We start from the raw sequence: 27,337 nt of genomic DNA, 5'->3' as shown, positions 1-27,337 counted from the left end.
CTGTAACTTGTTAGCCTTAGAGTGTCAACCCAGTTAGGGTGTGTGAGGAAGGAAAAAGGATATTTCACAGCAATGAATAGCCATCTTTTTGCTGAGAGGGTAGGATTTCTGGATATTCTAATGCTTCTTATTTACTTCCCCATCTCAATCTTGGGAACATTGTCTTTCTCTTTCCAGCACAAGAAATGAAGTCATCTCCTGATTCCCCAACAAATGGGAGGGAATCAGGAATCAAAGCCAAGGGAGAAGAATCCCTGTATCTCTGCACACAAGTTTTTCTTATTGCATTTATGAAAAATTTCTCAGGAGTCGGTTCCTAAGGCATCTCATGGCCAGCTAAGGAAAAGCCCATCTGACAGAGAGACAAATGACAACACAGGATGAAGAGTCAAGGCTTCTTTTAGCATGAATATATAGTGTGCTAGTGATCCTTCTGTTTTCTCTTCCCTTTCTCAACAATTTCTAAACAGCTTAGGGAAAAAAACAAAACACAACAAAAAACGAAAAACTTTTCAAAGACAGGGGAATGCTTCTTTCAAACAGGAATACGGCCATCTTTCCTCGGACACTTTGGTTACAAACAAGAGAACTTTCTTGCTTTTAACTAATTTGAAGTCTGTGAGGAACACAGGCAGCAGATTTAGGGATGTACCTTTGACTTCGTAAGTTGGAGAGCAGACGAAGACAAGAAAGAGTTAAAGTAACAGCGGGGGGGAGTGAAAAGAGTGAAGCACCCTTGTTTTTTTTTCCTTTCCTGGAGAAGCGGGGAGTGAGAGATAATTAGAGCCTAAAAACACACTTTACTGAAGAGGTAATGAGGCAACTGGCGGAACATAAAGTGTTCCCCAACTTTGCAGTTAGGGACTGAAGAGGTGAGGGGATAAGCACGAGGATGTGGACACGCCCGCACTGTTTCCGGTCCCAAGAACAGAGTGGAGGGCGCATGGGCTGAGGCACACAGCCCCGCGCCCGGGGGCTAGAAAGGGAGGGAGAAGGCGGATCAATCCCACATACTCGCTTTCCTGTGAGCGCTGAAGAGAGGTTAAAATTTTGTGACAAGCTCTTTTCCTTCCCACACATCAGGTTTTTTAGGGGGTGGGGTGAGGTGTTGTTTGTTGGTTTTTAAGAGGTGCGGGGCAACAGAAGGACAAAGGGGATGTTCCTGAACAGTAACAGCGGCACTCCCTGTCCTCCGCCCCGATCCTAAATTATTCTGGAACTCTGGGATTGTTTTTCACACGACTTGCGATTTGTGAGTCGGAAATAAACAGTTGCCTCTAAATTAACTGCATTGGCTGAGGCTAGGCACGAAATTCCCTCATAAGCACATTTTCCTTTTACCTCAAAACATCGCTGGCACCCCAAAAGTATCCTTCGAAGGACTCTGGCCTCGGATAAATTTTACGGGAAGCGAAGCATTCCTTCCTTTGGGCCCAAGGGAAGCCGCCCCACAGCCCCTCCACCCCACAGCCCCTCCGCCCCCTCCTCCTGGCCCTGCAGCGATGCACAACAACTATTTTCCCCGCCAGGAGCACACTGTGTCCACGCGCCGCTGCGACCTCACTGATTGGTCGGGCTCCTGGTAAACAAGGAACGGGCAGCCAATGGGAGGGCTGTGCACGAGGGCAGCACGAGCCTCCAGGCCAGCGCTCGCGTGGCCCTGCCTGCCGGGCTACTATATAGAGCAGTTTCCGGCTGTTAGTTGTAACTCTCCTTTCGTCTCTTCAGGCGGTGTACTTTTAGCTTTTCCGCGGAGATCCGGGGCTCTCTTCCAGCTGTTGGAGGAAAGAAAGAAAAGAAAGGGTTTATTTTTCTCTTGAAATCCCTTGGCCTAAGCCGCAGCTTACAATTTCTGTGGACATCTTATCGAAAATTTAGTAGAGGATTGAAGAGTGTAATAATTTTAACTTATTGCTAAGGGTCCTTTGATTTGGGGTTCTGTTTTTCCTCCCTCGTTTTTAACTCCTAAGCCAACCCAGCCCAATTATGGTGATGTTCAAGAAGATCAAGTCTTTCGAGGTGGTCTTTAACGACCCCGAAAAGGTGTACGGCAGTGGGGAGAAGGTGGCTGGCCGGGTGATAGTGGAGGTGTGTGAAGTCACTGGAGTCAGAGCTGTCAGGATCCTGGCTTGCGGAATGGCCAAGGTCCTGTGGATGCAGGGATCCCAACAGTGCAAACAGACATTGAACTACCTGCGCTACGAAGACACGCTTCTCCTGGACGACCAGCCAACAGGTGAGTGACCCAGCTGATTGCTGGAAGGTGAAAGCTGATTCGAGAAGAGAATTGATACGAATAAATGGAGCCTACAGTGTAGATTCTAAGTTGCTCAGGTTGTGTGGTTTGCATTTTGTGTGGCTTCCTTATCTTTTTTAGTTTTAATTTGCAAACTCCTCCCCCCCCCCCCCCCCCCAAAAAAGGGTGATGTGTGCAATTTCTTATGGTGCTGGGTGCTGTGTTCTGTAGGTGATCCTGAGGGATGTTGCCTTAGCTATTGAAAGATTTTCTGTGTGCATAACTTGTTTATTCTGTTTGCTTCCTGTTTGAGATGATAGTAGCTTAACTGTCCTGGTTGAGCCTTTGAGCACTGCAGGGCTTTGCAACTTTTTGGCCCAACGAAATGCATCAGAATCTCTCGTTTAAGAACATAAGGGATGAAAATGGGGGTTCTACAATACTCTTGTATGCTGCCCAAGAATTCCATATTGCACAGATGCATTTTAAGTGTAACAAGAAACCTAATGGCTACTCGCTTTTCTCTGCCTTCAGGTGAGAATGAGATGGTGATCATGAGACCTGGAAACAAATATGAATACAAGTTTGGCTTTGAGCTTCCTCAGGGGTATGTATCAGCTAAATGCATCTGTGGACTTATCTTCTCCTCCTTTGATCACTTACTCTTCTTGGAGAGCATTTTTAAATTAATTGTTTCTTTTTTCTTGATAAAGGCCTCTGGGAACATCTTTCAAAGGAAAATATGGGTGTGTAGACTACTGGGTGAAGGCTTTTCTTGATCGCCCCAGCCACCCAACTCAGGAGACAAAGAAAAACTTTGAAGTGATGGATCTAGTGGATGTCAATACCCCTGATTTACTGGTGAGGTTCATTTTAAGGTTCTATTCTTCTGGGTTTCAGGGATAAGAAGTCAAGTGTCTAGGGCATTAGAGTGAAGCCCCTCAAGGAATCAAGTCCTAAGTCATCAGGGTGGGAGGGAAAGCTGCCTATTCTAAATTAGCAGTGGAAAGGAAAGAGAAGCAGAGAAAGGATCTGTAGGAATTCTCAAAACGTTTTTTTCCTCCATTCTACATAGGCACCTGTGTCTGCTAAAAAGGAGAAGAAAGTTTCCTGCATGTTTATTCCTGATGGGCGGGTGTCCGTCTCTGCCCAAATAGACAGAAGAGGATTCTGTGAAGGTAAGGATCTAGCGCTTAAAATGGGAGACTATTAAAACAGGAACTGTGGGTTTGGGGGTGAGGGCAGGAGCCAGACACAGATGAAAAGTCATCAACTGTATTAAGCATTAGTTTTCATCTTTCCCATTGCTAGGTGATGAGATTAACATCCATGCTGACTTTGAGAATACGAGTTCCCGCATTGTGGTCCCCAAAGCTGCCATTGTTGCCCGCCACACTTACCTTGCCAATGGCCAAACCAAGATGCTGACGCAGAAGTTGTCATCGGTCAGAGGCAATCATATTATCTCAGGAACTTGCGCATCATGGCGTGGCAAGAGCCTTCGGGTGCAGAAGATCAGGCCTTCTATCTTGGGCTGCAACATCCTTCGAGTTGAATACTCCTTACTGGTGAGTGAGTGGGGCTGGAGAGAGAAATTATTCATCTGTCAGAACAATAGTGGTGTTTTCTCCAGATCTCCAGTCTAACAAACCACCATCTCCTTTTCTAGATCTATGTTAGCGTCCCTGGCTCCAAGAAAGTCATTCTTGACCTGCCCCTGGTAATTGGCAGCAGGTCAGGCCTCAGTAGCCGGACATCCAGCATGGCCAGCCGAACCAGTTCTGAGATGAGTTGGGTAGATCTAAACATCCCCGATACCCCAGAAGGTGAGGTAGACCTAATGTCTGTTCTTCCTCTCTGGCCTGCTTGGGTTTGTAAAATTGGTGATGGTCAAGCGTTCCTTGGCCAGGCTTCTTATCCCCATACTTTCTCTCTCTAGCTCCTCCTTGCTATATGGATATCATTCCTGAAGATCACCGATTGGAGAGCCCCACTACTCCTCTGCTAGATGACACAGATGGTTCTCAAGACAGCCCTATTTTTATGTATGCTCCTGAGTTCAAGTTCATGCCACCACCTACTTACACTGAGGTGAGAATTGTCATTTTACCACTACATTTGCCCTAAGCCTACTATAGGAAGTTGACTTGGAGGGATTGCTAAACTGGGTTGTTCTTTTAGTTCTCACCCAAACTAAAATGTTTTCTTTCTTCCTCCCAGGTGGATCCCTGCATCCTCAACAACAATGTGCAGTGAGCATGTGGAAGAAAAGAAGTAGCTGTACCTACTTGTTTCTTTTCATCTCTCCTCCCGGACTCGTACTTTTTTAGAGACTCAGCAGTCTCTACAGTGGGGTACCGGTCCACCCCAGCCTCTGACTCTCCAGTGTAGGAGGTGATCTCCTGGGCTTTAATGGGTGCACACTCGTCCTCAGCCAGTGAGATGTGATACGGGGTATTTTGCTGGATGAGTTTAAAAACATACTAGAAAAATTCAGGCCAATCCCATTTTCTTAAATCTCTTTGAAAATTGAGGCATTTTCAGTAGTTTTGAATAAGGGGTAGAAATGGCCTCCTGGCATGGTCTTCCCAGTGTTTTATGGAGGGGATTATAGATTGGTGTAACAATAGACCTTGAACCTCTGCCATGTAGAGGAGAGCCAATTTAGCAAACCAGGAAAATGAAAAGGAAAAAAATCACGGCCAAAACTTTGGGAAAAGGATGTTCTTAAAATCGTTTGTTTGTACACTTATAGAAAAAAAAAAATCCCTCCAGAGCTGATTTGGTTTGGACTTTGGAGTGAGCTTCCCATGTGGATTAAAGGGAAGAAGCTCAAAGGTTGTCTTTGTTCAGAAAGTACTTTAATCAGGTATAAAGCGGTAGTAACTGTACCCCACCAAAGGTCTTAAAAGCCATTTTTAGAGCCTATTGCACTGTGTTCTCCTGTTGGCAAACATTTTCACGTGGGAGAATGTGTTTTTCTTTTCATGTGACTCCTTGGAATTGATTCTGAGGTGATGTTCTTAGCACTTTAGTTTGTGTCAAATTTGGGATTTTTTTCCTTTCTCAAGTGTAAGCTAAAACTGGTCTACTATGTCTCTAGGGGTAAGCACAATGACAAAAAAAAAAGTGTTACTGCTTTTGAGACTTTGTCCTAGTGTACAGAATTCTGCAATTCTGACACTCTAATTATATGAGAAGGGTTGCTGCTATCAGCCTTGCCCACTGTGACTTCTCCAAACCCAAGGAGGAACTCTAAATCAAAATGCCCCAACACTGTGATCGGAGCATACAGATGTTGCCATGAGAAACTAGAGGGCAGGTCTTCACAAAAGCTGTGCGGGCTCCCTTCCTGCCCAGTGTTAGGAGACAGGGATGTTGACAGCCCCTATCTCACTGCAGCCTCTAGCACTTGCTCAGCCTCCCTCAGCCTTAGCACTTTGTTCACTGTCCTGTGTCAGAGCACTGAGCTCTATCTTCCCTTTCCTGAGAAAGTATGTGGGCTGAAGGTGGTTTCATTCTTTTGTTGTTTTTTAATTGTATATCTTTTTGTATGACAAAAACTATATTTTGTACTTAACCAGATATATTTTTTCACCCCAGGTGGGGGTATTCTTTGTAAAAAATAAAGTTTTTTTAATGGCAAAAAAAGTTTGTTTTCTTGTCTCTGAGATGGTGTTGAAGACGTTATTAGAAAGAAAATGTGCGCAAAGGAGCTTTCCCCCTACTTCACAATTCACATTGTTGGAAACCTTGTAGAGAAACCATTTCCTATTGACCATAATGAATATAGTCAGAATGCGGGTTGGTGGGGTGAAGAGGGAAGGAATTTGAGCTACATTGTCTTTTGTCGAATTCACTAAAGAACTGTAGTGGGATCTTCTGGTGGTCCAAGCTAGTTTTCTACATCTATAGTTAATCGTTATTAAATTCCTTCAACTTTGGAGTGCATGAAGCTTTGATTCTTGTTTTGTTTAATGAGCTCTTGAAATACAGGGAAATGAAGTTTGTGAGGGGATTTGGAAGGAAAAGGTTATGGGTCTTTTTCAAAATTTGGTTTCATCATAGTTTCTTCCCAGTATAAGGCTGGTTTTTATGCAGGAAGACATAATACAGGACATAAGGATTTAGTTATGCCCATCAAGTTATTTTTTTTTATTTTTTTCTTTTTTGGTACGCGGGCCTCCCACTGTTGTGGCCTCTCCCGTTGCGGAGCACAGGCTCTGGATGCGCAGGCTCAGCAGCCATGGCTCACGGGCCCAGCCGCTCCGCGGCATGTGGGATCTTCCCGGACCGGGGCACGAACCCGTGTCCTGTGCACCGGCAGGCGGACTCTCAACCACTGCGCCACCAGGGAAGCCCCTGACCATCAAGTTATTTGAATGCAGCTACCGTTTTTTTTTTATCTCTGCAGCTCCCATTACAGTTCGTATCCAAGTACACGATCATAACGTAGTAAATGTTTGCTGAATATTCAAACCAACCCTCATTCCTTATGATATGCTTCAGCAGTTTCTGTTACTTCCTTGTAGAGTAATAACAGATTGATGGCGCAATTCCACCTCTAATTGAAATGATTTTTATTATTCCGAAAGGAGTGACTAGGAGTGACTAGTGATGAGAAACCCTGAGATGGCAGAGGTTAGAGTACGTTCTGATTTCTGGTTCATTTAAATCTGCAGACAAATCTAGTCCTAGCCCTTATTTGGGGGTTGGCTTTTCTATGGACCTCCACATAGTAATTCCAGACCTCAGGCTCCTGGAAGTTCATAAAATCAATGTAAATTGAACAGAAAGTAGGATTGAAAAGATTCTTTTCCACTTCAATCTTTGTCTGCATCTATCTTTCATTCTCAGCAGCTCTTTTGCTCTCTACTGGCCGTTGTCGTTTTTTTTTTTTTACCAAGGTGTCAGTCTCTAGCTCTGCTGCCATGGTGACTGTGACCTTTACTCTCACCTCTGCCTCCTTTTCTTACCTGTTCAAGAATTTAGTGCCTCCGCCCTTTTTCAACTCTGTGACCAGAAAACTAAGTCAAAGTTGATGGAAAAGTTTTTCTGGAGCTTGTTTTGCAGGGACTGGAGGGATAGACCAAGGACAAGAGCAGGCCAGAGGGCAGGACAAAGAGATGGAGAGACCATGGAGCACAAAAGCCTGGTTGTTTGTATATACAGCCTGGCTACTGGTACGTGATATGAGAAGGGGATGGAGAGGGTAGATAACTTACACCCAAGGTCTGATAGAGATTTGATCCTTGAAGGGCCAGAACATATGCACCTCCTCCTGATACCCTAATACCTCAAATCCAGCACTGGCCAACAGAACTTTCTGTAATGATGGAAACGTTCTATATTTGCCCTAATACGGTAGCCACTATCCACATGTGACTAGTGAGCTCTGAAATGTGGCTACTCTTCCTGATGAACTGAATTTTTATTTCTGTTTATTTTAAATTTAGTTAGCTCCCTGTGACTAGTGACTATCATATTGAACAGCACAGCAAAATCTGAGGAAGGAAGGAAGCAGCTATAGCTGTTCATCCAGAGGAAACGCATCCCTCCCTTAGAGCACAAAAGTCTCCGCTGGACTTCCTTTTGCCTTCGATACACAACTTCTACCCCACCCCAGGACATCTGCACATAGGGTTGCTTAAGTACTCTTCCTTAGGTCCCAGGCCAGCTGTTTCTCCACTTAAGTGGGTGGATACCTTGGGTCTTCCTTTCCTTTGCTCTTCTCATATGACACTTAATTTTTAAAGAGCTATAACCTACATGTACAGCCATTTGAGGAGATCCAGTTCTTAGTATCATTTATTCATTAGGCCCAATCTGGTATAGGAAGATCTGAGAGAAGACAGAAAGAAAACTAAAGAGAGAAAAGAGCTAGAGAAAGTAAAATTAACAAGGAAAGAACAGATACTTCCACAACCAGGATTCTTGGCTACCTTGATAACTCTGAACAGACTGGAAAAACAAGGATATAACTTGGGTTGAGGCATCGGGAGGGAAAAGTATGGAGAGAAGATCTGACCAAACACCTGGTCAACAAAAAACAATCACCTAAGAGCTGAAGGTTATGAAGTGGGGTAAAAGAGTTACTTTTGCCCAGTTCTTTCAGTAGTATACAGACCCCTTCCTAGTATTTTTTCCTCAGACTATCCCTAGGTGATGGAATGCATAAGATGGATAAGGAGAATGTTTTACTGACCCTCTGACGGCCCCTGTCCCAAGCATCCTGACCTCAATAGTTCTGGAGTGGAAAGAAAGAAACTTTTGCCCCATTCTCTGTTCTGACTCTACGTTCACTTCCATTTCCAAAGCTGAAAAACTCCCTCTCAGAGATGACTGCAGAACCAGGGCTGCAGCTCCTGGCCCAATAGGTGAGTCTATAGCCTAGAAGAAGTTCAGGGATCAGTCTCCCTATACTATTAAGGAGAAATAGTATAGTGTGGTAATTAAGCACAACACCAACTGGAGCCAAACTATCTAAATTCAAATCCTACTTCCACCACTTAACTAGCTGTGTGACCTTGCAACTTGTTTAACCTTCTCTGTGCTACAGTTTATCTGTAAAATGGGAAAGAGTAATAGTAACAACCTTAGAAGTGAGGATTTTAAAAATATATGTGGGGAAGGGAGGCGCCATGGCGGTGGCGGGAGCACATGTGGCGGCTTCGGGGCCCGCGTGGCTGCTGGCGGGGCTGCGGGAAGAAGACGCTCCCCGCCCGCACCCCAACCTGTGAAAAGGGGTCATGCACCCTCCTCCCGTCACCGTGCCTTCGTTTCCGGCCGCCCCACGCGGTTTATCCCCACCTTCTCAGTGATGATTGAGGCTGGATTTTCATCACTTTCAGTTATTTCCAGAATGCAGCCACTTTTCCCAGTTCTTGGGGAGAACACTGAACCCCACTTCTGGATGTTCCCAGCCACAGACTGTGATCCACATCCAGTGAGGAAACTCCACTCTTTGTGCAACTACTGAGTGGCTACTGACTGGCTTCTGACCAACAGAATACAGCAAGTCATGGGAGGCACTGGAAAGAATGATGCTGACTGAACCAGAATATCCATGATGCTTTAGAGATCAGTGACCTTTGAAGACGTGTTTGTAGAACTCACCCACAAAGAGTGGGACCTGCTGGACACATTGCAGAGAAATATGTACATAGATGTGATGCTGGAGGACATCCATTGTCTCATCTTCTGGCAAAAATCGTGACCATTAAAAGCAAGAAATAATATCCAGGCAAGTTATTTTCCTGGTGGTCCAATGTAGCTGTAAGAAAATAGTAAAGTTCTTTAAGTGTGAACCCTGGTCATCCACATGTGAAACCTGGGAATGAGGAAAAATGAAAGACATTCTCACACAAAAGCTGAAGGAGTTCAGTACTATAATACCTACCCTTCAAGAAATGCTAAAGGGAGTACTGGAGGATGCCAGTAACTTGAGGCCATATGAAAATATAAATTTCTCTGATAAAGTGTTCCAGGACTGACGCCCTCCTCAACCCCAGCACCTATAACACGGATTTGATTGAACTAACCTGGTGATGCACCTGCTTCCCAACTAGGATGTGACATCTGATTTCTCACTGTCTTCAGCTCCTGTGTTCATGGCTTGCCTCAGCATATTGGAGGCACTTATGTGGTTCCTCAGTGAGTTGTGTGCCTTCCAAGGCCAACCACTTGGTGACAAAAACATAACTTCTTTACTTCTTTTGTGAATACGTGGCCTCACAAAGGCTGAAATATTTAGTGAAAATGTACTAAGGACATAATTTCTTTTTCACTCCCTGACCTACACTCTCAGTCACTGAGGCATGTGGTAAAACAACAGGGAATCAGAGTCATGGTCATGACTTGGCTGGGTCAAGTTCTAGGCCATGTGGGAAGACTCCTCTCTCCTCTGAGAAGAGACTTCTGCTTCAACCAACAGGGAGACGCTGCTCTTATGGTCTGAACTGAAACCCCATAAATTCATATGTTGAAGTCCAGACCCTAGTACTTCAGAATGTGACTGTATTTGGAAATAGGGCCTTAAGAGAGGTGATGAAGTTAAAATGAGGTCATATGGCTGGGCCCTAATCCAATGTGCTGATGCCCCTATAAGAAGAGAAGATTAGGACACAGACATGCACACTCAGCTCGTAGAGGAAATTCCATGTGAGGACACAGCAAGAATGTGGACAGGGGCTTCCCTGGTGGTGCAGTGGTTAAGAATCTGCCTGCCAATGCAGGGGACACGGGTTCAAGCCCTGGTCTGGGAACATCCCACATGCCGCGGAGCAACTAAGCCCGTGCGCCACAACTACTGTGCCTGCGCTCTAGAGCCCGTGAGCCACAACTACTGAAGCCCATGCACCTAGAGCCCTTCCTCCGCAATAAGAGAAGCCACTGCAATGAGAAGCCTGCGTGCAGCAACGGAGACCCAACACAGCCTAAAATAAAATAAAATTTTTTAATTAAATGAAAAAACAAAAGAATGTGGCCATCTGCAAGCAAGGGAGGGAGGCCTTAGAAGAAACTAAACCTGTGGACACCTTGATCTTGGACTCAAAGCCTCCAGAACTGTGAGAAAATTAATTAAGCCTCCCAGTCTGTGGCATTTTGTTCTGGCAACCCTAGCAAACTAATACAGCTTTATTTCTCCTAAAAAAAGTGTATATATATATGAAGAGTTAGAACAATGGCGAAGTTATTTTGCTTGTTATCTAAAATAAAAGAGGAGGCATATTCACCACCACTGCCTTGATTAGCTCACTCCCAGGCATGTCCTCAAATTTGTTCCTCCTCTCTGACCTATCATAAGTACCACCACTCTCTCTTTGCTTCTCTTGATTCCCTTCCTGTGTTGGGGGAGCAAAACAGTCTGAGAAGAGGTCACTGTACAGAGGCTGACTCAACCTGTAGTTAATTTTGTGGTGGGAGAGGTGGCCCACTATTGGGACTCCCAACCCCAGGCCAGGACAGGCCCTCTGCACACCCCCATGCTATAGCTCTGGGACCACTAGAGTTTTCTCTCTCATACTCCCAGCGTGCTTCACAGGCCTCTGGAGTAACTCTATCACCTTCTGGGAATTAATTAATTGAGCTTTCTTAACTTTTCAGTATACAACTCCAGGGGAAAGCTTCCCACCATTTGGAGTGATAAACTGAGAAACAGAGAGTGCTGTTTGTGACACTACAAAGAACTCTCAGACTCCTTATTTGAAGGTATTGCATCTCATTTAATTTATTTCCCTGAGGTGGGCTAGACTGAGTAGCACAAAAGCCAGTGGAGGCCCCACTGATGAGGCCCAATTTAGCCCATTTAGGCTATTCCTGTCTTGTCCTGACCTCTCCCTTGGTGTGACCCTGCTGTACTTTCTATGGAGCCTGTTACGAAAAGGATGGACAGACTGAAGACTGGGATTTTTCTGACTACCAACTGATTGGTCATCTCCAGGCCATGGAGTGACGGAAGAAGGAAGAGGAAAGGCAGAACATGGGGACAGAATTGTGACACCCATGGGCCTTGAGTCCTGGAATGTCAAGCAAGGTCCATTCTCATTCCCTGTTGGGTGATGGAGCTGCTGACCACCTCTCCAAGTCAATCAGATGGTCGGTAAACAGGTTCTTGGAAATGTCTGGCTGGGTACCCAGCTAAGATATTTTTAACCTCATGGACAGATGGACAGGGGAAGGATTTCAGTTGCTGGGAGGGGAGGCGGGGTTCAGGAGCGTGAGAACTGTGTTTCCCTTATATGGTTCTGTGGCTAAAGACCCCTCCCTCTCCAGTTTACCTGTCTAAATTCTGACTTCCTCCTTCATCTATCCAGGCTCACAGCTTCCTTCCTTCATCTCCTGTTCTCCCATTTCTCTCTATGCGTGGGCTTTCATGCTTGTCTCATCTTCCAACTCTGAGGAATCTTTGGTTTCTGTTCCAGACCCCAAGATGTTTTTAGCTCCATATCCCTGAAGATCAGGGAAAAGGTGGTTGGGCAGGGACCAATGGCTCCTTCTGTCCCGCTGGAGAAAGGTGTCACCTGCCATTGGTACCCAAAGGGCTTCTCTTCAGTTCTACCTCCCCAAGCTGTCCTGCAGGAGAGCTCCATTCTCCCCTGTAACCTCATGAAGCTCACTGCCCCCAGCTCTTGGGAACAGAATTTGAGACCTTGGAAGCCCAGATTTGGACCACATACACCTTTGGGAAGTGGAAGAAATGTTGATAGAGGTCAGAGGCAGCAAACCGAGGGCCCATAGGTGGAATCAGCTTGCAGGCATTTAGAAACTTGTATAGCTTCTTCCTAAATATTTGAATTGGTTGTAAACATTAAAAAACCAGATCTCACTAAAATCTATTGTTCTGGCTTCCCTTAAAAAGCAACCACATTTGGTAACACTGAGCCCACATTCCTTCATGGCATCAACCTGCTAGAGCTAAAAGGGTCAGGCAGACTTATATCTGCCAGTTCTCACCACTCCCTATTGCATTACACTCACCTGCTTCACTCCTTTATACCCTTGGCTCTTGTCTGGTGTTAAGGTGTTTGCCTTAGGTTGTCACCTCTGCTCTAAGTAGAGCTTCTTCTCAAATATTTCCTCTGAAGGACCCCTAAGATTAGGGAAACTGAATTTTCCCCCGGGCTTCTGGAACAGTCCAAAGTAGCCTGTCACAAGCCAGAAATGTCTTTGAAGTACCCGTTTTATGTTTCAAAAGTGCAAATTTTGATTCACACTGCATAATATATTTGTGTAATTTTAGTATAAGAATAATTTATCTTCCCCCAGCAAATCTTAAAAGTAAAATTGACATTCTGGAAGGTGTGTAGTCTGCGGCTCCAAATATTCCTCACCACATCACCCATTGATAACCTAATTTAAGTAGCATAATGCTAAAGACAGGAGGCAAAGAGAGACATGGAAAGAAAGATGTGGTTAGAGAGTCAGAAAAGGAAAGGAATCTGAAAGACAATAAGAGAGTCTGAGTGACAAGCTCTTTTTCTGGCTCTCAGCCACCCCTCCTGACCTGGCCCAGTCCAGCTTCTGAGAAGTTTATAAACATCCCTGATAGCTCTGGACAGGTGTTAGAATGGTGGCTCAGGATGGAAAGCAAGTCTCAAAACAGGAGCCAAGTAAGGGAGAGGTGAGGGGCCAAGAGCACCCAAGTATGGTCAGACAAGAAAGACTGTCCAAGGGCCAAGAGAGAGGCTTAGAGACAGGAAGCAGAGGGCTGAGAAAAGGACCGGTCAGCATTTGGCCTTCCTTTCACTGACCCCATCTTTGTTTCACATCCTCTTACCATCCCTGCCCACGAAAAATGAGGTAAAAGAGTTACTTTGACCTCCTTAGTTGAGGGAATTTCCCCTCTAGAATGGCTATTTCTCTGGCCATAGCAGAGCATAAGGAGGATGAGTACCAGGGCTTCTTTCCCTGTCCACATGGGATTTCATCTATTCTCTCCAAGATAGGAAATATCCCAGATCGGTGTCCGTGACTCAGGTTAGTTTGTCCCCCAAATCCTTTTGGGTAAGGCAAAGACAGGTCTAACCTCCTTCCTATTCTAGCACTATTAAGGCTGCCCTGAGTGTAACAGAGAACATAAGATACAGGATTTGGATATTTCTCCTTGTCTATTTTATACCAAGGGAAATGGAATTAGAGAATGGAGAAGATTCAAGGAGAGGCGGAGGTCCAAGTCTTGGGAACCTCAGCCCACAGCTGAGAATTCCAGGAGGAGGAGAGGTTTGAGAATGAAGAACAGTCCCAGAGTCAGAGGTCACCGGGGCATAGCCCCTCCCTGCATTGGTCAGGACTGGGTCTGAGGAATCCCTGGATTCCTTCCCCCCAAATTTTGGGTGCCCAGGGTAATCGCACTTAGCCTCTCAGGTCCTGCAATTAGGGTTGGATCACTGTCTTTCCACTGACTCCCATTAGAGTTGCAGGGGGAACCTCCCTCCCCTCCGGAGTACAATGGCAAATTAAATCCTGTTGGGAATAAGGCAAATAACTTTCTGAGGCGATACTAGGAAACTAGAACTTGTTATTTCCCACTTTCTGGTCCCAAATGACCTTGGGGAAAAAGTGAGTCTCAGTAGGGGAAAGGTCAGTGGAGAAAGGGTCACCACTGGTCTGGCCAGATTAGCTAACTGAACTATTCCTGTCTGGCTCATTTCTCTTCTCTGTCCTCTGGCCAGACATGCTACGTGAGGGGAGATAGGGAGGACCTGCCCCACAGGCCCCTTCCTCAGTCAGAAATTCCTTGGTGGCCTGCTTGATTTGAGTCCTGGCTTGCTGATCGTGACCTTGAACTCTGCTGCAGGGGTGTCTCCTTCCTTGCTAGTTAATGGACTTGCTGATCCTTCTGCTACTTGGGCTGAAGCAGGTTCCTGGAAAGGACTGGCTAGTTGCCTGAGGTATGTTTAGCCTGCCCAACTGAGAATAAGGTGGGGAAATCCAGCAGACGGAATGAATTCAGCAAAAGCTGGACACATCCTGACCTTTGTTCTCAGACCATCTGGATTCTTGTAGGTGGTTCAACGTCAGCTTGAAGGATTTCCTAGTGGACATCTAACTCAAATTCTCTTTCATACATGAGGAATTTGACGCTTGGAGACTACATGACTTTCCCAAGGGTACAAAGCTATGGAGTGGTGAAACTAGGACCATAAACCAGTGCTTTGCCCAGTTGAGATGGCAGCTTTTCCCTTTGGCTTAGTTCTTAAACTAGCCTAGGCCTACAAGCCACCCTTCGTTCCTTTCAAAGTTCAAACAGCAATAAAAATGAACTGAGGAAAATACATGTCTTTACCTCACCAACCATGGGTGTCCTGTCCACCCAATATTTGACCCTCCAATTTTCTTTGGTCTCTACTCCCAACCTTCTAAACTGCATGCTATAACCAGGTCTCTCATTCAGCCCTCCCTCAAATCACTTGAGTCCCTGAGCTTAAATTTGCAGACCCCAATCTCAAGCTTCCTGCCCAAGGTGGGAGGGGACCAGTAGGCTAGGGATGGAACATGGGGTATGGAAGGATAGGATTCTTGACTGAGAACCTACCCTGCCTGGGGCCAGAGCAGCCTAGGCTGCGGGCATGGGAGCAATCTATTCAACATAAGCAGGCACGCAGTACAGGGCTGAGCAAGAACCACGTGGGGCCTCTCTAAATGTTTACAAGTAGTGCTTGGACCTCTACCCTTTCAGGTGGTCCTCCGGAGGACTAGCAGCCCTGACTCTATTTACTGAGTCTTAGGCTTCTGCCTCAGCCTGCCCAATAGAACCTATGGAAAGTAGGGGAAAGGTCAATGGAAACAGTCTAGCTCATTCCTGGAACTGTTCCGGAATCTGGGGAAGCTGCTGGGTCCCCTGTCTCTGGCTTTGTTCAGCAAGGTCACCTGCCAGGAAGGGCAGGAGGCCAGATAGGAAAGAGTCCAAGAATGGTCTGGTCTCTCTGACACTTTGTCTTTGAGGAAGTACAACTGATCCCAAGAGGCCACTCTAACCTTTATCCTTCCCCTGTTTCATGGGAAAAGGATGTGTGTGTATAGAGGTGGGGGCAGGGGTGTGTTCAGTTCTCCTCTACTGTCTCTTGTCTAGAATCTTCTTTGTTCCCACTCTTTTGAGTACACATGCTGGCATTAGGTGGGATTTAGGAGGTCAACTGTGCCCCCAACATAGACACAAACATAGTTAACCAGATTAGGTCTGGTATGTGTGTATATGCAGAGGAGAAAGGTAAAAGGAGATTTTCCAGGGTCTTTTATTTTTGTTTTCTGCTCATTTCTCCCTAGCTACAATCACAGGCTACAGTGTGACTATGGGAAACCCCAGTGACAGGTCCCCTGGCCCCTCCCCCTACTCCACTCACACAATACCTCAGAGAACTAGAAAAGGGAACACATCAATCATCCAAATTGCTCAATAACTCTGGAATGTTCTATTTCTATTCCTGTTTCCTTCTCTGTTCTCTTGGCTCCTACCTTAACATCTACTACCACACCCAAACCAGGCTTTTAAGGTGCTTTCCCTCAATGGAGTCACAGCCCCTATTCATTCTTTACAATTGGGTCAGAAATATCTAACATTAGACTGCCAGTCTCTATCACTTGATGCCATAGGGAATTCAGTCTGCCTACCTGAATATGGCTGGGGAATTTCTTGAAGATTCTCCTACATCCCATCTTCATGGCTTTCAAATGTTTAGCAAGGTTGCTATGACAGCATCCCAGCTATCTGTTCCTGCCTCCTTATCCAGTCCCTATTCTGGACATGCAGCTTGCCCGTGACTGTTGCATGTCAAGTGGCTGGAACCAATCAGTACATCTAGGGCTTCCTCGGAAGCCAATCAGAGCCCAGGGAAGTGACCTCACCCAAGGGAGAACTGTGTGGGTGAGAATGCACCTCTCAGAGCTGAGTGTCCCTAAGTCACCCCCTTCCTCTGCACCCTCCTTACTTCCTGTAAAGCAACACTGCCTGCCCCCTCCCCCTCCCCACAAGAAGGGAGTGAGAGAAAGGCTAACTAAATTCCACAAAGGAAGAACTAAATTCCACAGAAGGGAAACTGCAACTCAGCCACACGGCAGCTTCCGGAAGTGGGGAATAGGATATTTAGGGGGCTCCTGCTTCACAGACACACCTTTCAAAGTGGGGTCTCCAGGGCCTGGAAGAGGGCGAGTGTGCTGAAGAAGAATCGGCACTTCCTCCCTACTCCCTCCCCACACCTGGCTTTCTTGACTCTCCCCACAAAAATAGTTGTAATCATTCCTTGTAAACAAGGACAAGATCAAGGTCAAGCACGGGAAAGTGAGGGCCTGTGTCCCTGTGAACACATGTGAACACACGTGAATCATGTCGTCCCCACTGCCTGAGGACCAGAAGCCCAGAAGCCAGCTGGTCTTCAGGGCGTGGGCTGTATACAACTCTCTCTGTGCAGCCCTGCAGATGAGCTCCTGAATGTGCCTTGGCAGAGCTAGATGGGGATTAGGTGTCCCACCATGGGGGTAGGAGGGAAGGGGCAAAGGACAGGAAGGCTCTAACCCCCAGTGTGTCACACTGGACTCTTAACAGGTGAGGAGAGAAGAATGGCTTACTAGGCATCCCCTTCATTCCTCCAGCCCTCTCCCACTAGGTTTCACCCTGGACAGAGAGACAGATAAAAACATTTTATTTAAAAATATAAAACTGGCCTTATTCCTCCTAACTGCTCGCACCCCCAATTATCTCCACAAAGAACTATAAATGGGTAGGGGCATGTGCACAGCTGTCTCAGCTCTAATGATTCCAGTCCTTCTTTCGACCCTCCTTTCTCACTTTCATACAATTAAGACATTGGTCCTTTGTCCTTTCCCCAAGATATCAGAGGTGATACAATACCACAGGAGAGAGGGAGGGGAAGGGTAGAAAAGAGAGCTATCTGTTGTCACTCTCTATTCCTATCTCCAGGGACCAAACAGGTTATCTGGATTCTGAGCAAATGATTTGCTTGTCCACAAAACCTAATAATAGGGGACAGCTACTCTCTGTGTCCTAAATCAAGAAAGATATGAACGTCCAGGGTATTGTTTAGAGTCCTTCTTCAGTATATAGCCTCATCCATATTGTCATCACTGTCACCCCCAAAGTCCTCTCCATTGTCAAAATATGACATGATGTAATCAGTTTCCTGAAATAGAAAGAAAGAAAGGAAGGAAGAAAGGTATGTCGGCATGCTTTCAGCATTCTCCTTCATCCCTGTGTACCAGTCCCCTTCCCTCCCAATCGCAGCATTCCAGGCCTATAGTTCACTCTGCATTCAAGCTGTAGTTCACTCTTGAGAAGAGCCTAGGGACAGGTAAAGTGGAGGGCGCTATCCTTTGGGGGCACTATCTCCTTTGGCCCTCCAGCCTTCTGAAGTTGAGATCCCCAGAGCTTATGAGTGGAAGAAAGGGGGCCTGAGAATGAAAGGAGGTCCCCTTCACCTCTTCATGCTCTTCTTCATCATACTCCTCTTCTTCTTCCTCTTCCTTCTCTTCTTCTTCTTCTTTCTCCTCATCTTCCTCTGAAGTCACTTCTTCTTCCTTCTTCTCCAGGGTCTTATGTGAGGATGAATAGGAAGAGAAACTCAGCTCACAGAAGGGAAAAATTGAGGCACACATGGGCCAAAGGGGAGGAATGAATCTGGGGCCCAGGTGGTCTCTATGCACATTTCTTCCTTACCTCTAGTTTCTGTATTGTCTCCTCCTTATCTTCTGTGGTCTTAGGGGGCCTCTTGGGGAGTAGAATGGTGGTCCCTGGTGAGAGGATCAAAAGGTGAACCATCAGAGCAAACTTCCTAGATGGCTTTCTACCCCACCCTCTTGCATGGACCATGTCACTCTGCTGCCCTCATGTGGCCACCGTGGCACCCAGCAACAATACTGGGTAGACTGGGTAGGTAGGAATTGGGAGGGCAGGCAAGACCACCAGCAGCCTTGGCCCTACAGCTGATGAAGGAAACCTCTCCTTTCCCTCCTTTTTCCAGATACACTCACGCTCCTTCTGTAGCTTCCGTACTCGGATCTTTAGCTCCCGGGGTAGACGTCGCCAATCTAGGAATAGCGGGAATGAAAAAGTTAGCAAGACTCTGCCCTGGGGTGTCCTATGAATGATGACTCTTTGAAAGGACAGGTAAGGATCAGGGTTAAGGGTGAGGAAGGAAGGGGCTGGGTCAAAGCTGCTTGGAACACAACTGTGGCTTGGATGCCTCCAGAGGAGTGGGGGCCATTTAATAGGTTTTTAGGTAGAGTCTGAGAGTGTTTTGGAGCACATCTAAGGCTCCTGAATAGGGTGAAGGTGGAGACGGAGGAGGGTGGATAGGGTGGTGGCTTGTGGCTTGAGGCATCTCAAGCATTTGAAAGAAGGGAGGTCAATGAAAGGGCCCATCACCTACCAGGGTTCCAATCTATGGCGTTGTCAATCGGCCCTGACATCTGATATTTGTCTGAGTAACGCTCCACATCTGAGGGATCAGAGGTCAAGGGTCAAAGTTTTATCCTTTCAGAGCCCTAGAACAGGGTTCTTCCTGAGGTCCAGCCCTCTCAAAACTCAGAAATTGCCTTTTTCCTCACCCCAGACCCAGAGGCCAGGGGGTCAGCTTCCATGAGGACCTTCAACACTCTTCTAACCCGTCCTTTTGCCACCTCAAATTACAATGTTTTTGTTATCTCCCTTAACGCAAAGGCATGGCTATATTGACTGGTAGTGTGGTACAGTGGAAAGTATACTAGAGCAAGAAACGAGGGTTTCAGTGTTCCCTTTACTCCTCGTTAATGGGACTAACTTAGGCAATTGTTTCATCTCTCTGAACTTTAGCTTCTAGGGCTTAGTAGGAAAGCACTGGTTGTCAATACATTGAAATACTGTACTTCCACACCAGTTGGTAAATATCCACTATCCCAGACCTCCTAAGTACATCCTGTACTCCAGTCCCTCCTGGCTCCCTGACCTCTCATGATCCACAAACCAAAGGGGTAATATTTTAATTACAGGGCTTCTCAGAGACCCCTTCTCAAGTTCTTCTGATTGGTTGGTACCTGCAATATCCAGATTGTTAAAAATTTTAATACATCTCCTCATTTCTATCTGTAAAATGGGCATCTTAATACTTAACCTCCTACTGTCCAAGACTACTGTGAGACTCAAAACAAACCATGGATACCATAATGCATTTCAAATGCAGGGGTAATTACTGTGGTCTCCCCAGTTAGGCAGTGAGCTTTCTGTGCCTCTTCTGGCCTCTCTGGGCCCCAGCGGTGCTAAGTATAGGGCACTACTCATGGAAGGTACTCAGAACATGATACTAGCATTCCAACTGACCTCTCTTGGGGACAGCAGGCCGGATGAAGTAGGGGAGCTGCCTCATGGCCCCTCGAAGCTCCTGCTTCAGTGCCAGGACATATTCCCCTTCCTCTCCTGAGGGCAGAGGCACTGGGCGGAACTCCAAGGGCTAAGGAGGCAGAGGCAATGGTCAATTCAGGGAGAACATGCTGGAGTACAAATCTGGGAGGGCCTCTCCTCTCCCCACAATTCAATCCAATGCTCCCACTGAGCAGAGGACCAAGGCAAATGGGTGGAGCAACACAGCATTTTGAAAGCTGGGGAGCTGAGAATGTAAAAAGTGAGGGTAGATACTTCCTTGTCTGGAAAACATCCCATATAAGGTGGGAGTATACAGACAGGGAGGGGCAAGATGAGGATGATTTTATGATGGCTCAGGAGGAATCCAGGATCATACACAGTCAGCCAGGGGCATATGGGAGTCTTGGGAAAGGAGGGCAGACACTCACAGGGAAGAGTGGAGAAGGCTGCAGGGTGGGTGGGGGCAAAGCATCCCCCTTCCCAATGCCCACAGCCTCCATGCTGAAGGTCAACTGGCCACGGCCACGACCCCGGCCCCCACCCCGGCTGGCCATGATGGAGGGGGCCTGGGGATTCAGACATCCAATAGGAAAAACCTGATAAAGACAAAAACACAGAGAAAAAGTACAGTAGAACAGACAGGAAGCCAGGGAGGTACAAGACACTCAATCTTTTCTCCCAGAGACCTGAAAAGCCAGTTTAATTCAACAAATTTTGAGAAGGCATAGTGCCAAGCAAGGTATTTCTAAAAATATAAAATATGGATGAGACACGGTTCCAACAGGACAGATAATTGCAATATGGTGTGACTGTAGCACAATGAGGAAAGTGACTAGACCCTTGGATAAAACTTTCCTACGCCCCTAAGTTAATTTGATGTTTATCACCATCTGCATATCTACATATGATCTTTGAATTCTTTCTCTCCCTCACTTTCCAAACCCAACCAGGCCTAAACTCAATCTAATGCAATGCATTTCAACAAAACATTTATTAAGCATCTACCATGAAAAAGGTAGTGTGCCAGACACTGGGAGGGAACAGGAATGAGTCATCAGTCTCACTGTCCTTTGATTGGGGGTGGGGATGTATGTGATAAGAGCCATTACAATCAAGTTGATCTTTTTAAACATCACCTGGAAACACAGAATCTTAGAATGGAAGGACCCATGGAGTCTTCTAGCCCAAACACCCTCCCAGTACAGTACTATCCTCTGTAAGTTGTTGGTCATTCAGCTTCTGGTGGCATTTTCCTAAAGAGAGGGTGTCCATTTTCCTCTCCAAGGCAGCCCATTCCACTGTGATGAACTGAAAGTTCCTCCTGCTACCGTAACTGAACTTTGCCTCTTGTCATTATTTTTGAGAAGCCAGTCAGATAGCATGGGGGATAAAGTCATCAAATGAAAATGAAACTTGAAGGAAATGAAATCCCAGTAGCAGGGAAGATACCTAGCACCCAGATCTTGGCTCCTAATACCATTTTCCAATAAAAGGAACCAGGGCTTCTTGGAGAAATGGCTGATTCTAGGACTGGGGCAGGAAATATACAAGATGAGACTGAAGCATCTTGTAGTGCCAGAAAGTAAGAAAGTGCTCAAAAACACAACACACACATTGATGGGGCTGTGTCAAAGGGGCATAAGAGTCGACTGAAAGAGCTCCCAATGGCCAAAGCCTGAACAATTTGAGCAATAAAGTAGTATTGGATTATAACACCAAAGTATAAAATAAATATCCAAGAGACCATACTGATATAAATAAACGTTTGAACAAATTAATACGTGGTAGAGAAAAAACAAATTTCTCATGCAGAATTCCAAATAAATTATGTAGATTCCACCCTAAAAAGGGAGAGTGTAATTCCCCACTCCTTAAGTATGGCCTGTGTATAGGGAATTTTGTCCAAAACAATTTTGGAAAGGTGGGGGGAGTAACTTTACAGTGTAGAAACTGGACAAGCATTACTTCAGTCAGATGACCAAGGTTTCAACATGAACAAAATTAAATCATATTGTTAGTATGTACCCTTAATATGATGTGATATCCTCTTCCCCAAAACTGATAACCCCAGTCTAATCAGGAGAAAAAAGCCAACAAATTCCAACAGAGGAGCATCCTATAATATATCTGACCAGTATTCTTCAAAACTGTCAAGGTCATCAAAAACAAGGAAAGGTCACACTTCCATTGTAAAAGAGAGAGAGCTGTCCTAGCGGTGACCTTCATAAAAACAAAGAAAACCATTCCTTTTGTTTTCTCATTATAGAAGTAGTATATATTTATTCTAGAAAATTTGGAAAAACATAAAGGTATATATAAAAATACCTATTATTTCATGACCATGATGTAGTAATAATCATTATTAGTATTTGCATATGGATCCTCTCAATTTCAGTTATGTATGTATACATACATATACATATATGTTTGTGCATGTAAGTATATGTATGTATAGACATATTCCATACATAACAGGGCCATGATAACTAAATATAATGTGGTATCCTGGATGGGATCCTGGAACAGAAAAAGAGCATTAGGTAAAACTAAGGAACTCCAAATCAAGTATGGACCTTGAATAATTACAATGTATCAATATTTGTTCATTAATTGTAACAAGTATACCATATTAATATATGACATTAATAATAGGGGAAACTGGTGCCAGGGCATATGGAAACTTTCTGTACTATCTGCTCAGTTTTTCTGTAAATCTAAAACTGTTTTAAGAAATAAATTTTCTTAATAAAAAAAAGCAAGAAACTTGAGTAGCAATTCAAAATTCACAGTTTCTCAGACATTCCTTGTCTTTCATTACCCTGACAGTTTTAAGGAGTACTGGTTAGGTGTATTATAGGATGTTCCTCTGTTTGAATTTTTCTGATGTTTTTCTCTTGATTAGACTGGGGTTGTGTGTTTCAGGGAGGAAGATCACAGAGATGAAGAGCCATTTTCATCACATCATATTAAGGGAACATACTAACAATATGTTAGCTATGGAGCAACAAGAGACAATATAGTATAGAATTATGATCTCTTAAATTAGTGATTCATAATATAATTCCTCCCACGGAAAGCTAAGAGGACTGGGATGGTGAGGGGAGGCTTTAGGAATCACAAGGTCTCAAGTTTGGAACAGACCTTAGATATCATGTATTCATTCATTCATTCTTTCAACAAATATTTATTGAGCATCTACTATATGCCAGACATAATGCTAGATAATGGAGATCATATTGAATCCTCTACTTTAGACCTGCATCCCTCCTTTGATAAACCATATTTAGTAAATTGTTATCCACCTTCAATTTAAACTTTTTAGTAAGAGAACTCCCTCTCTCACTTTGCAGGTCATTCCATTTTGGGATATTTGTTCTTCAATCAATATTCAACAAATAAAACAAGAAATACATGGCTCAACAAAATGCACTCCACTAAAGATTAGTTAGGGGGAAAAAAGATTTTAAAATATGTACAAGGTAATCTGTTTTGTCAAACACATACACCCACCCAGATATATGAATTAAAAAGTTGTTCTTGAAGGATATACAACAAAAATTAACATTGGTTAATTGGAGGTGATGGGTTTTGGGGGTTTTTTGATGATGTGTATTTTATGGGTTTTTTTTTTCCTGTACTGAATAGGGGCTGCTTTTGTAATAAGAAAAAATATTCATTAAAAAATTAAAAATATAGTAAAACAGCATAGTAGATGAGATTAATAATATGCAGCAGGAAGGAGAGGTGGGAAAATGTGTGCCTGAGGAATTTGGAAAGTTTCAAGTCCAAGTGCCAAGAAAAATGTCAGGAAAAGATGGCTGTTAGTTAATAGATTAAACTGTGATCTGACTTAAAGAACACATTAGAGGAGAGAGGATGTCTTATGGACACTAGAGAAGTAGTAAGAATTTGCCACCATGTCTTCAAGCCCTTTCAAGGGAAAAGACACTCTAACTAGACAGCTTAGATGTCTTTCCACCTGATAGATACAGTTCTAGCAGTGGACACAGGAGCTGTTTTGACTGCAAAGCAGTGAGGAGTTAAGAAAAGGCCATGAACTTTCAGGTTAGACAAATCTAACTCCATTTCCACATACTAACCAAGTGACCCTCAAGGATGTGGGGTAAAAAGAAGACAAAACTTTAGTTAATTAAGGCACTAAACTGGTTGGGAAACTGTAAACTATCTGTACCCCACTCAGCTCAGGAATCTACAATGAGTCTCTTCTATTTAAGATTGTGATTGAGTCTAAATTCTTGAAGATGTTTAAGGTTTCCCATCACCTGGTCCCAGACTGCTCCTCCATAAACATCAACCCTCCCTAGTGTTTACCCCTGTACTCTCCTTCCCCTGCAAACAACAACATCTCATGTACATTATACTCATTCCCAATTAAGCATAACTGTGTGATGTGGTAGAAGTTACTATGAAGCAGGTTTCAACAGAACGTACAGAAAAACAATTACATCAAATTTAAGAAAGGCAGTATATGTAGTGGTTAAGAACATGGATTTGAATCCCAGTTCAGTCATTTTCTAGCTATACAACCTTCAGCAATTTATTTAATAACTGTAAACCCATTTCCTTATCTGTAAAATGGGAATAATAATAATTTAAAAACCATCTAAATTCATTCAATGAATACTTACTGAGTTCTTATTAAGTGCCAGGCACTGTTCTAAGTGCTAGGGATGTATCAGTGAGCAAAATGGACAAAAAACTCCTGCACCCATGGAGTTTAAATGGAGCTTACATTCTAGTGGTGTTCTCAGTATACAAATGTTTCAAGCCATGAGACTGGGTGAGATTCCTAAAGGAGTGGATGTGAAGAGAGAAAAGAAGAGATCCAGGGACTGAGGCCTGGAGCACTCTAATGTTTACAGTTTGCTATAATTGTAATAAATAAGACAAGGAGTTAACACTCATATTAGAACTCATGGAAATCCAAACGAAAAAAAATCACCCCAGTAGAATAAATGTGCAAAGAACATGAATAGAATAAATGTGCAAATAGGCAATTAAGGAAAGAATAGCCAATAAAACCATTCTTTACCTATCAAATTGACAAAGATTTAAAAAATAATCAGGCTGCCATGGGTTTTTTTGAGATGGACACTCTCATACCTTACTGGAAGGACTATAAACACAGTCTTTTGGGGGAGCAATTTGACCCCTTGAATCTACAGCCTTTTAAAAGTTTATATCCTCAACCCAGTAATCCCACTTTAAACACTTATCCTAAAGAAATCATCAGATATATAGTCAGAGATATAAGTAAAAGCATGTTTATCAAAGAGCTATCCATGGTAGCACAAATTCTGAAATAACCTAAATGGTCCAACAAAAAAATGAATGGTTAAAAAAAAATCAAACATCCATCTTAGACCATTATGTAGACATAATAATTATTTCAAATAATATTTAAAGGCAGAAAATGTTCACAATATAATGTAAAGTGGGGGAAGCATGATATAAAGTTGTATTTGTTGTATGGCCCTATGTGTGTAATATATATACAAACACACAGATGTATACATATGTATACAGCAGAAAATAACTTGAAAGGATACATATTAAAATAATAACACTATATCACGGTCATGAAATAATAGATATTTTATACCTTTATGTATTTCCAAGTTTTCTAGGATAAATGTATATTACTTCTATAATCAGAAAACAAAAGGGATGATTTTCTTTATCTTTAAGAATGTTACCACTAGGACAGCTCTTCCTCTTTTACAGTGGAAATGTGGATTGCATTTTGTTGAGCCACGTATTTGTTTTATTTGTTAGATACTGATTGAAGAACAAAGTGAGATAGGAAGTTCTTTTACTAAGAAGTCTAAACTGAAGCTGGATAACCATTTACTAAATATGGTTTATCAAAGGAAGAATGCATATCTAAAGTAGAGGATTCACTATGATCCCCATTGTCTAGCATTATGTCTGGCATATAGTAGATGCTCAATAAATATTTGCTTAAAAATGAATGAACGAATGAATACATGATTTCTAAGGTCTGTTCCAAACTTAAGACTTTGTGATTCCTAAAGCCTCCCCTCACCATCCCAGTCCTCTTAGCTTTCTCCCTTCTCTGGACTGTGGGAGCAATTATATTATGAAACACTAATTTAAGAGGTCATAATTATATACTGTATTGTATTTTGTTTTATCTTTTATTAATTTTTCCCTAATTACATCAGGAGTTTAAATTCTTCCTCCCCAATTAATTCCATCCAATTAACCTTTATTGGGCACTGTGTATTAAATATTAGAACCTGCCCTACAAAACCTTATATTCTAAAAAGAATAGAAACATTAAAGAGGGATTGAGCACTAAGTGCTCCAACAGAGGTATGCCTACAATGCTATCCTCAGACTGGGGAACAATTAATTCTGCAAAAAAAGGTGAACCAGGAAAGCTACAGGTAAAGGTAACATTTCATCAGAGTCTTGATAGATAACAGGAGTTTGTCAGGCTCTTAACAGTAATAGATTTAGGGGAAGCTGACCCCATAGCAAAGAGTCAGAGGTACCAGAGTGAGTCTTTCACTTTCTCCTTTAATATAACTCCCCTTTGCGCGAAAGAAAACTACGGTTCTCTGGCATAAAATCAACAGAGCAATGGGAGCCCAGAGGAAAAGGGTAGGGAACTAGAAGCGGGCTGATCCAACAGGCTGCCGGAAAGCGTTGTCTATCTAGCAGCTTGGCCTTGGTGAACTAGTTCGGAAGGTGTGGAACGGAACCAGGTCAGAGCCACCAAGTCGGGGCCTTACCTGCTGCCCCTCCCCCACGCGGAAAACACGCCGCAGCCAACTTGAAATTTGCTGGTCTTCCTCAAGCTGTTGGCGTTCTAGGTCCGCCTCCCAGAGCTCCCCATTGGTGAGTTCTCCCGGCCAATCTTGGAGAAGCCGAGGAGGGAGGTCCGCCCACTTGAAGCTGAGGAGTGGAGGGAGGGAGAGAGTTCGCCGGAACTCAGGCTAGAGAAGCCGGGTGAGGAGAGAGATGGAGTTGCAGAATCAACCAAGGGTCAGTCATTTCACACCTCATCTCAGATGGAGGATCCCCTTGGCTAGCGACAGTTCACAGAGGGAACCTGACTCTCACATCTCACCGAGGGACTCTGTTGAGGGAGCTTACACAGAGAAATAAACCTCTGTGAAACCTGCTTCTTAGGCGTCGTTCTTTTTGTGACTCTGTCTTCACACTGGGCCTCTCCTTCTTCACTCCAACCTTCCCTTCAATCC

General features: G+C 44.2%; 2 protein-coding genes across 5 annotated transcripts; one reads left to right on the top strand and one right to left on the bottom strand.

The window, feature by feature from the left end:
* Nucleotides 1-1,683: 1,683 nt before the first annotated feature.
* Nucleotides 1,684-5,880, top strand: TXNIP (thioredoxin interacting protein). Its single transcript, XM_027091129.1, has 8 exons — nucleotides 1,684-2,236; nucleotides 2,771-2,843; nucleotides 2,950-3,097; nucleotides 3,312-3,414; nucleotides 3,548-3,804; nucleotides 3,906-4,062; nucleotides 4,176-4,327; nucleotides 4,457-5,880. Exons 1-8 carry the CDS (start codon nucleotides 1,987-1,989, stop codon nucleotides 4,490-4,492), a joined length of 1,176 nt encoding a protein of 391 aa, XP_026946930.1. The 5' UTR covers nucleotides 1,684-1,986; the 3' UTR covers nucleotides 4,493-5,880.
* A 921-nt stretch (nucleotides 5,881-6,801) lies between these two features.
* Nucleotides 6,802-27,062, bottom strand: POLR3GL (RNA polymerase III subunit GL). 4 transcript variants are annotated; one of them, XM_027091130.1, is made up of 8 exons: nucleotides 26,867-27,029; nucleotides 20,516-20,683; nucleotides 20,046-20,175; nucleotides 19,120-19,188; nucleotides 18,722-18,778; nucleotides 18,408-18,481; nucleotides 18,170-18,283; nucleotides 6,802-9,509 (listed from the first exon to the last, which is right to left on the bottom strand). In XM_027091130.1, the coding sequence occupies exons 2-8, from the start codon at nucleotides 20,639-20,641 to the stop codon at nucleotides 9,456-9,458; spliced, it is 624 nt and encodes a 207-aa protein (XP_026946931.1). In that variant the 5' UTR covers nucleotides 20,642-20,683; nucleotides 26,867-27,029; the 3' UTR covers nucleotides 6,802-9,455. The 4 variants fall into 4 exon arrangements, with proteins under 4 accessions (XP_026946931.1, XP_026946934.1, XP_026946932.1 ...); XM_027091133.1 differs by lacking the exon at nucleotides 6,802-9,509 and adding an exon at nucleotides 17,360-17,874 and having other exon boundaries at nucleotides 26,867-27,020; XM_027091131.1 differs by lacking the exons at nucleotides 6,802-9,509; nucleotides 20,046-20,175 and adding an exon at nucleotides 17,360-17,874 and having other exon boundaries at nucleotides 26,867-27,062.
* Between the last annotated feature and the right edge of the window lie 275 nt (nucleotides 27,063-27,337).

The sequence above is a fragment of the Aethalodelphis obliquidens genome, unplaced genomic scaffold (genome assembly GCF_003676395.1).
Source record: "Aethalodelphis obliquidens isolate GAN/ISIS:26980383/991018 unplaced genomic scaffold, ASM367639v1 scaffold70, whole genome shotgun sequence".
Lineage (NCBI taxonomy): Eukaryota > Metazoa > Chordata > Mammalia > Artiodactyla > Delphinidae > Aethalodelphis > Aethalodelphis obliquidens.
This window is presented reverse-complemented; position numbering and strand designations above follow the sequence as displayed.

Coding starts and splice junctions, on each gene's coding strand:
- TXNIP (XM_027091129.1), top strand. CDS start 1,987: ATGGTGATGTTCAAGAAGATCAAGTCTTTCGAGGTGGTCTTTAACGAC. Junction 2,237..2,770: donor CCTGGACGACCAGCCAACAG/GTGAGTGACCCA, acceptor CTCTGCCTTCAG/GTGAGAATGAGATGGTGATC. Junction 3,098..3,311: donor TCAATACCCCTGATTTACTG/GTGAGGTTCATT, acceptor CATTCTACATAG/GCACCTGTGTCTGCTAAAAA.
- POLR3GL (XM_027091133.1), bottom strand. CDS start 20,641: ATGGCCAGCCGGGGTGGGGGCCGGGGTCGTGGCCGTGGCCAGTTGACC. Junction 18,779..19,119: donor CGCCATAGATTGGAACCCTG/GTAGGTGATGGG, acceptor CGCTATTCCTAG/ATTGGCGACGTCTACCCCGG. Junction 17,875..18,169: donor ATGAAGAAGAGCATGAAGAG/GTGAAGGGGACC, acceptor TTTCTATTTCAG/GAAACTGATTACATCATGTC.